The following is a 12,492-nucleotide window of genomic DNA, read 5'->3' as shown; positions in this document are numbered from 1 at the left end:
CACCACTTGGTGTGGAGTGTGTGGACTGAGCACATGTGCCAACACAATCTGCAGTCGAAAGATGCAAGATCTCTTTGGAGATGCGAGAGTGGTAGAGAGGCGCACGGCAAATGCCAGCTCTTTATATCTACTCTGCACACTAAGAAACATTTTGTGGATCATTTATCTTGGAGATGTTTAGTAATGACTTGTTATGCTGCACCAACACAAACGCCATGAACTCTCTGCAAACATGAGTTGAGAACACGTTAAATTTGCCCATTACGCGAAAGAGCCACCAAAAGTCCAAGCCAAGCCTAAAAAACTGAAATTAATGTTTGATGCCATGTGTGCCGTCATGTGTGAGGCTGTAAGCAGTGCATTGTTGAATGGTGAGAGGGAGTTATCCTTAATGGGAACATTCTTGGCCTTTTTTAGGTATAGTGTATTTTTTAAGTATTGTGTTAAAACCTTAACGTCCCTTTGTATAAAATTAGTTCATGGGTTGCAGGTTAAGGGCGCAGTTCATTTGTTTGTGGTCTCCTTGAAAAGCCAGCATGGGCGTCCAGCAAATTGCAAGGGCACTGAGATGATTAATTGCGAACACATCTTTATACAAAAAGTAAAAAGGAGTATGCAAACATATGGTACCAGGTACTAAATAAATGCCCCTGGGAATTGATTATTTTAATACGCAATACCCTCGATCTGAAATGTATTAGTCAACACGAAGCAGGGGGCAGGAAATAGCATAGATTTTAACAAAAATATTGAAAACGTGAATCAAACACTTGACAAGTCTGTTTGCAAGAGAAATGTCTAAGAATTACATATGACTTTTTTCAATAATTATAATTAATACAATACACCTACCTTGGTTGGTATGGTATCTCCAATATAAATGGGCTTACAAGAAGCCCTTGCATTCATTTGAACAAATTATTTTATTATTTGCAATATAAAACATTATACTAATATTTTTTGTTTGGGAAGTTAAGTTAAAATATCGTCAAGCTTGAGTGACCACTGAAATAGATTTAAGCAACACCCGGCCTACCTGTGATATTGTGACCGTTTTGGGTGCTTTCTTTGATATGTCTGCAGGTTTCGGTGTGACGGAAGCAAGCTCATCTTTCTCCTCATCAGGACTTGGTGAGTCAAAGATATCAGGACTCGAAAGGGAGGACTAGGAAAACACAAAAAACACAGTACTGAGGAATCATTCCAACACATGTAAATGGTCATATATACATCACATGAATCAGGTTGATCTCTGCATTGCATCCATGTGAGGGCAAAGGAACTATACCAGTCATAACCCACCCGCCATGTCGTTCACTGGCTGCCGATCGGGTGATGATCTACCTTCAAGGCAATGTACATCACCCACCGAGATCTACACAACACAAGATTAGAAGATCTACAACACAAGCTCACACCCAACAGGGCCACCAGAAACCTGAGATCAGGCACAGCTCTCCTCCTTGTCATCCCAGTCACAAAATCGACCAGTATAGGGGGATGGTCAAAACTCCCACCATCTTGAACTTGATTCCATTTAGCATCCGCAGCATAGAGGAACACCTCGCTTTACGGAAGACACTCAAGAGCTGGCTCTTCCATTATCCAGACAGGTAGGTGGGGGCACTGATGAGTCACACGAGGGGACAACAAGACAGGACCTAGCTTGCACGGAAAGGATTTTAGTCGATCCATATGATGTGATCTGCATACCCTCATTGCAACTAGATATCCTTGATTCTCTGGTACATTCAGCGCTCCATCTCAATGCTCCTGGGGCACAGCCACCCACCCGCAAACATTTATAACAATTCACTACTTGACTTCATATCGCACATCACCTCTGCCATTAGAATGCAGCCGAGTTGCACGAAAACAATTTGGTCCACCTGGGCACATAATTAGTCTCCTTGACCCGCCTACTCTCCCGACAGTATCACAGCACCCATCCACTAACCAGATGCCCATGGGTCACTAGCAGGGACTTAGCCACCCCCCCCCTTACCTTCGTTCTGGCTAAAATGCACATGTGCATTCTAAAAATCCTCCTGTCAATTCTCATACCTCGGTCCTCCATGGGCGTTCACCTCACAGCGCTTTGAGGCCATACCAATGGCATTAGGCGCTATACCAATGCCATATACTATGGCACAAGATAAGATTTTTAAGAGTGGGCATTTTTCCCTTATTTGTTGAAGATGCAAGTAAAATGATTTTAGGGAGTACAATACTATTACCCAATCCCCTAAGAGGTAATTTTGTAATCAAGTAAAGTTATACTGTAGCTCTAAAACAGATATATTTTTCAATCCATATAATAATAATAAGTCTTTGCAACTATTAATTCTGGCTCACAGTTCCTCTTCAGATCAGGCATTAACGATATTAAATTGGTATGTGGCTTAATAGATTCAATTATGCACAATTCTCAGAGGTTGACAACATTATAATTTAATCAAGCCCATGTTTTCTTTACATGATTCATAAAATATATAGATTCCTCATATTTCAATATTCATCTTCACCAAAGCCTTCCTCGTCCGCTTTAAGCAGAGAAATGTGTTGGAGGGACATGCATTTCATATAGAGATCCCACCGAGATGATAGGGGTGTTAAGCTACCCCCGCAATCCTTCTGAATGCAGAGTAATGGGCGGCCCTACACTAAATTCACTGAACACTGTAACAAGAAAAGTTAAACCAAGTAGGCTAGCAGCGAGACCCCTTATCAGCGGATAACGCATCAGGCTACAATAGACTCCTGTTCACAGCAGACAAGTGTTCTGCAGTCTCGAGACAGAAAAGCAGAGCTCCAGCAAGATACTCTAGCAACACGGCCATGGAGGCGAGGTAACAAAGAGTGGCGATGCAACATCCTTCCTGACTAGCTCCATTTTGTAGTGCGAGGTGAACACCTGACAAGAAGAACGGTGTGCCTCCCATGATGACTTGGGAAATCTCCCACCAGTCCCAATGCCAATAAGCGACCAGCATTAAAACTGGCAGACATTTTAGACCAGCACACTCATCAGCAAAGTCATGAAGAGGATCCAGCACGCCTCTGGAAACCACAGTCTCAGGAAACCGCATCACCAACATAAGCAAGATCGCGGGTGCGACAAACAGAAATGACACTGAAAGCTTGAGGCGGACAAACCCGCTGCACACCATTGTGCATGCCCCTCCATGATGGCCCAAGAGCAAAATGACTGCTAGGTTAAAGTGCTTCAGATGTATAAGTCAAGCTCCTGTCAGATACATTTGGCTACAGGGTACTGGAAACATAGAGCCTTAGATAATTTAGATAATTTACACAAATCAATGGCATGTTTGCTTGCTCTAGCAGATCTGTGTACACAAACGTGCAGCTTGAGCCTCTCCTGTGTTGCTCGTCATCTGAGCACAGCGGCAGAATTGTTTAATAGTAAACTGATGAAGTAAGTCAAACTACGGATTTGAACAGGTCTGTAGAGCTTCAGCCTGCCAACCGAGAATGCACAACTTACAGGACATATTCAGCGCTGGGGGCAAGGAGTTTGGATGACCAGGTAGGTACTGAGAAGAGGGGAGCTTCATTTTACTGAATGAAATCCATCAACTGATGAGATTTCACAAGAAAGTCATGCTATAAATGGATTTTAGGTAAATATTGACTCCACTAGGACTTTCCCTTGAGGCATGTGTCCGATTAAGATACATAGGTGGGCGATTTTATTCCACGCATCGCATTACACATTGTAAATGTTAATAGTCATGGGAAAGAGGAAAAAGACAAATGGAAAAGATAGCGCAAGGTAGTAGTGAGAATGAGCGGTGAAAATGGTAGTGCAGCTTGGGACTCAGATGGTGATCTTTCGGCCGGGGGACCACCCCAATGCTCCCTGATGCAGGCCTAGAAAGGGGTACACAGATGATTCCCGCCAGGCTCCCCAGTCCATCCATCACCTCAAATGTGTTCACACAAGGCAGAGTGACGCACCAGGGTTATGCAGTGTGCATGAATACCAGTCGAGGTGGGCGTGGTCTGGATAAAAATGTGCCCTGGTTTATCAGAAGCAGTTTGTGAGCGCAGCTCACTGAGTAGTTATGGGTCTGAGGGCGCATCTTTGACCAAGCCATGAACCTTCAGAGTGATAAAACACTGGCGGTCACAGCAGCATGAACAGTCACTACAGCAAAAGTGGAACCAAGATTGCCACCAGATCTTTTGAGACTTTGTGCCATAGAGCTGCAGGATGTGTCAATGACTCGATGATAGATGCAGACTCTGCAGTTCCAACGGGGGTTGACCAATGGCACAGGGTTGTCTCACCACACCACATGTACAGATACATGTATCTGTATAGGGTAGCCATTTTGAAAACAGCCTTCATGCGTAAGGTGGCTTTACTTTTGCATCAAGCCAATCATGTTAATCAGCTGGTGTCTGCGTTATTTGGGCAGTTATGGATGGGATAGAATTGTGAAGATTAAATGGTTACATGTGGATAGAATTGTGAAGATTAACATGAGTGAAATCTAGATCGAATTGTGAAGATTAACATGCATCACATGTAGATAGAATTTTGATGATTAGCCTTGCGTCACATTTGGAAAGAATTGTGAAGATTAAAATGCATCAAATCTAGACAGAATTGTGGAGAATGTCATGCGTCACATCTAGAGAACTTCACCCCTCTGCATACACCTCTCAAACTCTAACCAAAAATAACCATACTTCTAAAGCGCAACAAACTATACACACTTCACTACACTGCAACAACAAAACAAACCACACACAGCCTCACACAACAGTACATGATGGCTACCAACCGAAGAACACACCTAAGCTCGGCGAACTGTGTAAATCAAACTGAAGCTGCACAAAACACATCACAGCTCTCTGGTGCTTTTTACCTCTAAGTCCTACTAACGTACACTATTCTCTTGCTTTTCAGATCTGCCAGATGACCGCTCAGGTAGTGGTAGTGTGCGGTATAAATATCCTTTAACATAACAAATATACTTGTCCTCCTAGGTTTTGCTGCTCTGATCAACTTGCAAGTGTATGAAGTAGCAGAGGCCATGACTTGCCCGACGCGGGTGGAATGGCCATGAAGGAAAAAAAGAAAGTCAGGACTACATGACAGGCGGGTGTTTGGAGTCAGAAGTGCAAAGAGAGGAAAAAAGAAAGCGGGAGAGCAAGACAAAGATGAAAAGGATAAAGGAGTAGGATGTACGAGGAGCAAGGGGGGTAGGGTGAAGAGAAGAGTTGAGCAGAAGCGGAAGGAAAAGGAGAAGGAGGGTAAAGAAGAAAAGAAGTGGAGAGGAGACCAAGTTAGAAACAAACAAAAAGGGTTTGGAGAAACAATATGAGTAAGCAAAGGGAAGAAAAGTGAGGAGGTGGGAGAAAATAATGCAGAGGCCGAACATTAAGTGCAAAGGTAGAAGGAAAAAGTGCAGAGGTGAAGGACGGAGAACGCAAAGCGGAGAAAAGTCAGGGAAAGTGTAAGCAGGACGTGGAGACAGTGAGGGCAAAGAAAGATACAGTGTGTGAGGAGAGAGGGAGACAGTGCGAACAAGTGGTGGAGGTTGAGAGAAAGCAAGGTGGATATGAGGAGACCACTAGAGAAACACAAAGAAAGAGTAACACTCAACGGGGAAGCAAGAGGTGTCACTTAAGAAAGAGGAGAATGAGGGGAAGGCAAGAGGAGCTTGGTGCTGATAGAGTACCTAGTTTGTCATCACCGGACTGTCAGTGTCCAACCGGAAGGTAGGCCTATACTATGACATTGTTGCGGTAGGTCCCTTTGTTGTTACTAGTTCCATCACTTTGCTTAAATCCATGGCTCTCAGAGGTTTCAAGTGGACTATAAGTATTTGAAGCATCATAGCATGAGGTTAACTATTATTTAGGATGAAGTTTAATGTGTGTCCCATGAGCTGTAAAAAGGTTTTCCTTAATCACTGCCTTCATCTTACTTTTTTTTAGCCAGGTTATATGGATTTCGAGGTCTGTTTTGATTAACCCTTTTACTTTCCCTCGCCCTGTGGTCACAGAAGGCTGAGCCACAAAACAAGGGTTCTAGGACCGGAACATTTCGAACTTGAGAAATGTTTTAAATGGTTGATACGTACGTAGTCGGGAATATTAGCCTTGGTGTTTGTTTTTTAGTTACTGACCCCCATCAAATTCTTTTGGTATCCTTTAGCTTCTTCTGGTTTTTAAAGAGGTCCCATTTTAAAGTCCAGATCTCTCTTTATTTTCTTAATTTATTTTTGTAAATTGACTATTATATTGGTTAACATGCCTGACCACATAATTTGTATGGTGTTCAAAATGTTGGTCTCGCATTACACAATCTGCTCGAGCTTCATCTTTAAACTGCTCAATTTCAGATGTACATGAGATGCCTTTCAAGAAAGTGTCCTTGGAAATCGGTCCAGATGTTCAAAGTGGACCTTTGCTGTGGGATTTCTTTAGTCGTCTCTTTGGACTTATCCTCCGCTAGAAACTTCTCAAATTAAGTAAATAGTTTCCAATCTCAGACAAATCGGGCCTCATTATAACTATGCCGGTCCGGTAACAACGGTGCCAGTAAGCCTACCGGCACCGATGTTACCGGACTGGCACAGTACAACTCTGCAGGCAGGTGCCGTCCTGCCCGCAGAGTTTCACGGATGCATCGGCACCGTTATTGACGGTGCCGGTGCTTCCGTGGTCCCCATTCTGTCGGACTCCATGGGAATGGGGACTTACAAAATTACTGGCGCCTGACTTCCCGGCAGCCAGGGTCGTAATACCCCAGTGTTAAAGGGAAGTCAGGCACCAGTAATTTATTCCAGGTCCGGCGGCCAGCCCACGGGTATCACCGGAATGAGGCCCAAAGTCTCAGATGTACCAAAAATCCCCTTTGAACCACAATCACTAGCTGTTGAGGGCCAAGTAGCATCCAGGAGATGAAATGGTGGAGTGAGCCATTGGATCAAATACTGTGTGTGTAATCTACATTAAGCTTGCATTTCATTGGGCTATGTTGAGGGATATGCGTGCCTCCAGATACATGAGGTGCGGGAGTACAATATTATTTTTTAGGGAGTAAAGAGGTCATTTGTCAACTCTAAAACGCACACCTCTTTGCGAATCATACTTCTCTTCGCCTAGCAATTCAAGATAATTAAAAGGGGATTTGTTTATATTGAGATGATACTGCTCCTTCCTGTGGCCCTGCTCTGCTGGTGCCACTGATCCAAACATACCTGTGGAGGCGAGCGGGTTTAAACTGGGTGCAGTGGGGCAGGAGCCATGCTCTTATGAGTACTTTTCTTACTGTTTTTTGTTGGGAGTATTTTTACTCCGTTTTTATTTTTCTGTTGGGAGTGGTTGTCCATTCCAAAGGAGTACATGTGGCTGGTAGGCAACTTACCTGAAGGGCTGGGGATGACAATCACTTTGATGCACAGATGTTTATTTCCATACCGTAATTGCAGCAACAATGAGAACTGTTAAGTAACTGTGCCCTCTTTAGCACACATGTCCTAAAGACAACCCAGGGCTTGCAATGGAGATCGGATGAGCAGGAAGTAAAAGCAGCTCCTTGATATCAGGCATCAAGTGATGAACGAGAGCTAGCCCTATGGTTGAGGGGCTTGTGTATAGTATGCTCTACTTTCCACATACGAAGCAAACTATATCCTTTGCTCATTACCTATGGCCCCTGTAGGCTTTACATATCTCTTGGATGCGTCTCAATGCCACATTACACACATTCTCAAACGCACAGAGTTAATCTCATATTAGCACCCTAGCTGCTGTGAACGCGCTAAAACTAGTCGGAGAGCTGTGCGCCCCTGGCTGCCATTTCCATGCCTGCCCTCTAAAAGCCACGTGCACAACCCTTACTAATGATCCCTATGGACATAGCATGTCCTTTTCATATGCAAAGTGGGAGGCAGAATCTGGAGGGATCTGTGCCTCTCCACCCAAATCAAAACTGTGATGCAGTTCTTGGCGCATATATGAACTCCCTATACGGATGGGGAACCACATGGGTGTCAATTTTGCGTCCGGTGTGTAATAAAGGTGTTAAAACCTTGCGTAAAAGTGTTATACCTGTTAAAGCACTTTTCGTTAATTTGGATTGACAATACCACACAATTTTACGGCATGACAGTGATATGCTGGGATAAAACCAATGGATTTCGGTCATGTGTAAATGGCAAGCGGCATTCACACTTTTTTTTGCAAAACGAAGCAAGAAAAAGGTGTTCAGCGATTTCGTCGGTTTTGAAACTTTTTTTGCACTTCGTCTTGCAAATGTTGAAAATTGCACAGAGGGGACGCAGGTACACAGATTGGTAAACAATGGCAGATCCCTTCACTATTCAGGAAATGAGCCCCGTAAAGAGTACCCCCCCCCAGTGCCACCCACTCCATGTGGTGAATCCCTATCAAACTAGCAAAGAGGTGTTCAAACCTGCAGAGAGTGTGGTCTATGGAGTCTCTTCAAGCCTATGTGCTTTTTTGTGGGCTCCTCAAAATCACTCAGTAAGAATGGGGAAGATATGTGTAACCCTTTTGTGAGATAAAGTACAATTTCACCAATGACTGAGTTTTTGGGACCATAGAGAGCTCCTATTCCGACAGAAAATGTCTTGGTGGACTGGTACGACTGGAGTTGCTGTCGTTGACTATACCCTCTGGATGTCCGTCAAAGACCTGCCTTTGTTGACCATTACCACTCCAGTTTTAATGGGTTGATTTTCCACCTATTTGCATTCACTGAACAGTTCTTGGCTTGGAGGCAAGGCATCAAGTGTGGCGGGTACACTTGGGGTCTATGGTCTGGCTCCAAAATCCAAACTGAGAATGATCTGTGTGCTGTGTGCACGCATACAATAGATATAACAAACTGATGGAGCAATATCATCCAGCAGAAGAAGGCGGAAGACATCGTGTAAGGTTGGGGACAAGCAGGTGCCCTGCAGATACAGACAGGAGATTCTGGTGGCCCATTGTCCACAAGAGGCAACAGCCATTCCAGATGCAGATCACTGCCGAGAGAGACCACCAAAATCAGCCACACTAGCCGGACACTGCTGCGCATCCTGATGGTCAACAGTGTCTAAAACAGCTAGCAGATTGGGGAAATTCCACACCCTCGCCCCACTGACAATGGTCCCGCGACACAACCAGCCAGCCGGGGTGCCAGCGCCCTTTGTTTTCTCCTGCATGCCTACATAATACATCAACCGGAGCCCGCTGAAACCCAGAAACCGCAATGGGCTTTGTTTTTTTAAAGCAGTCCCTAAACCTGCCCAGGGCTTAAAAAACTCCCAGGTGAGAGTCGTGCATTGGGGCAACTGCTAAGATTTAAAACAATAATTGGAAACCCTAAACTCTTAGTCAAACAAACAGCAGTGTTTGCATAATAATGGTGCGTGCAGAGTGCAATGTTTCTTAACATTCCCATGTTGGTCTAATAGACAAAACTAATTTCACTTCAAAGAAAATAAAAATAAAATGTACACTGAATCAAGACAAAATCCCAGACCAGGGGAGGAGGGGCCCATTGAGGTCACTCCTATTTTTAGGAACTAGACCCCGCTGCAATGCTGACATTGTAATCCTACTTTTCCTATTTATAGGGCAGGATGGCAAGAAAAGGAATGTGATGGGGGTGAGATCAACAACAACAACGCCCAGCCCGGGACGATGTGTTTCTCACGGCTTGTCCCTTGCAGGAATCCATGAGGCAGCAGCTCCCGGCGAAGGCCGATTCATTAGGCTTCGTCTTCAGCCGTTGCATGCTTATTCATTTATGTGAGGGCTATTCAGGGCTCTAACCACTGCAGTGATCGCCTTTTCAAAAGATGCAAACCAAGCTTTTATATTATTACTGCAAAATATTTGTAAACAAAGGTTGTACACACGACATCCATCCAAGAATAAAGAATACTTCCAACATTGAGAAGATTTCAACTTGACACTAAGCAAAAAAAAAATCTTTTTTGCACTTTGCTTTTTTTTTTCAAGATATGGGACCTTTTAAGTTGGCCGGTCCGGAAATAAAGTGCTGGTAATTACGTGTCCCAGCACTTTTCTGGACCGGCCAACTTTAAGTTTGCCGCTAGGGTGTGGGATTTACATCCAGCTAAGAGCTGGAAGTATATTCGCCAACCTACCGTCATAAAACTGACGGTAATACAGATATTCCCCCATAGTTAGGGTGACCAGACGTCCCGGTTTTCCTGGGACAGTCCGGGGAAATCACCCTCCGTCCCGGGGTCCCGGGAGTTTTTTCATTTTAGAAACCATGTCTGGGGTTTGCATGGTTGGGGCGGCTATAGTAATTAAAATTGTAATTATAATTATTTTTCGCGACACGTTCAGAATGTTGGCACTGTAGCATTGGCTCGAACCCCCAACCCCAACAAGCAAGCCATGCAATATCAATTAAAGCAAACGCTCGTTTTGAATTAAAATGCTAAGATTCACAGACAAAACCGCACACATGACGTCATATACAGTTTATAAAAAGGAGAAGTGCTGGAAATATGATTTGGGTGGTGGTTGTGGGGGCGTGTTGGGGAGGGGCGATAATTAGTGGGCTGCAATGGAGTAGTCCCTCTTTTATGTTGTTGGTCGTCCCAGTTTTTCGTGTTGGAAATCTGGTCACCCTACCCATAGAGCTCTATGGGACGTCATGGAAATGCGATTTACCAGCGTTTCTGCCACTCGGAATCTGCTGGTAATTACGGCAGACCAAGTTGTGGAAACGGTAGCACAGTTTGCCGGCATCCCGCCGGTAATACTGGCAAACTTACAGTGAGGGCCATAGAAGGTTGCATATGCCGGCCGCTCCTCGGCTCCTCCTCTCTTCATCATTCTTGCCTGTCATGACATAGCCCAATGCACGCACCACCACTACACAGCTTTAGCTCTGCATCTGCCTCACCTTTTCAATTGTTTCACAGTGTTGCCTACACTCATCCAGTGGCTGCCAGTGTTTTTCTTTTCCTCTAAGGGTTTAACACAAAGGAGCAGGAATGGCTGAGCACAGCAAGCAAACCCCAACCAACTAAGAGTGGCTTGGAGATTTTTGTTTTTTTAAAGATAGTGTTACGATGTTACTACTCTTTTGTTCTGCACCGAATACAAATACTCTACCGGGTTAATTGTCTGTGATGATAACGGCTGAGCGCCTTCGAAATAAGTTATCTTATGGGCTCTTCTTCAGTTTTTCTTCAACTCCAATTTGAATTCGGCTTTTTCTTTTTACTTTCTTAATTCCTCTTGTTTTACGACTCTACTGTTTGTCACTTGTAAAAATCACTTCGGTGATTCAATCTCGGAAATACATTTTTTTTAAAAAAAAATACTGAACGTAGTACTTTCAAAGCACCAACCCTAGTCCACGGCGTAGTGTGCCCTAGCCTGGGGAGGCCAGACCTCGGCTCTGCTGGGAGGTAGAGCAAGAGTGAGGTAAGGAGGGGAGAAAAGCAGTTGCAGATGCAGAGAAAAGGCTTTGGATTAGTGTGCATGCCTTTTAGTCCAAAACAAATGGACTATCATCTAGAGAAATGCGACACATACAAAACATGTGCTGGGTTAATATTCACAATGGGATTGCAGAGCAGTTTTGGAATAATTATAAGCAATTCAGTAGTGTTTGGTGCGAGGACGTGCTTGGCTAATCATGAGGTGATATGGCCCGAGGTGGTGAGCCCACCCTATAGGTAAGGGCCCGAGCGCAGCAAAGGCCCCTTAATGAGGGTGGCGGGCCGTTACTTACAGGATGGGTCTGCCACTGAATCAAGACAAAATCCCAGACCAGGGGAGGAGGGGCCCATTGAGGTCACTCCTATTTTTAGGAACTAGACCCCGCTGCAATGCTGACATTGTAATCCTACTTTTCCTATTTATAGGGCAGGATGGCAAGAAAAGGAATGTGATGGGGGTGAGAACATCAACAACAACGCCCAGCCCGGGACGATGTGTTTCTCACGGCTTGTCCCTTGCAGGAATCCATGAGGCAGCAGCTCCCGGCGAAGGCCGATTCATTAGGCTTCGTCTTCAGCCGTTGCATGCTTATTCATTTATGTGAGGGCTATTCAGGGCTCTAACCACTGCAGTGATCGCCTTTTCAAAAGATGCAAACCAAGCTTTTATACTATTCCTGCAAAATATTTCTAAACAAAGGTTGTACACACGACTTCCATCCAAGAATAAAGAATACTTCCAAAATTGAGAAGATTTCAACTTGACACTAAGCAAAAAAAAATCTTTTTTGCACTTTGCTTTTTTTTTTTCAAGATATGGGACCTTTTAAGTTGGCCGGTCCGGAAATAAAGTGCTGGTAATTACGTGTCCCAGCACTTTTCTGGACCGGCCAACTTTAAGTTTGCCGCTAGGGTGTGGGATTTACATCCAGCTAAGAGCTGGAGGTATATTCGCCAACCTACCGTCATAAAACTGCCGGTAATACAGATATTCCCCCATAGTTAGGGTGAC

The 12,492-nt window shown here is 44.4% G+C and overlaps 1 protein-coding gene across 2 annotated transcripts in view; it reads right to left on the bottom strand.

The window, feature by feature from the left end:
- The window catches only part of SH3KBP1 (SH3 domain containing kinase binding protein 1), a 1,496,599-nt gene that overhangs the window by 53,801 nt on the left and 1,430,306 nt on the right, over positions 1–12,492 (bottom strand). For both annotated transcript variants that reach the window (XM_069637105.1, XM_069637106.1), the window contains one exon: positions 1,037–1,165. In XM_069637105.1, coding sequence (XP_069493206.1) covers positions 1,037–1,165 — 129 coding nt within the window. The remainder of the gene's footprint in view (positions 1–1,036; positions 1,166–12,492) is intronic.

The sequence above is a fragment of the Ambystoma mexicanum genome, chromosome 7p, assembly GCF_040938575.1.
Source record: "Ambystoma mexicanum isolate Mex_15411 chromosome 7p, UKY_AmexF1_1, whole genome shotgun sequence".
Taxonomy (NCBI): Eukaryota; Metazoa; Chordata; class Amphibia; order Caudata; family Ambystomatidae; genus Ambystoma; species Ambystoma mexicanum.
This window is presented reverse-complemented; position numbering and strand designations above follow the sequence as displayed.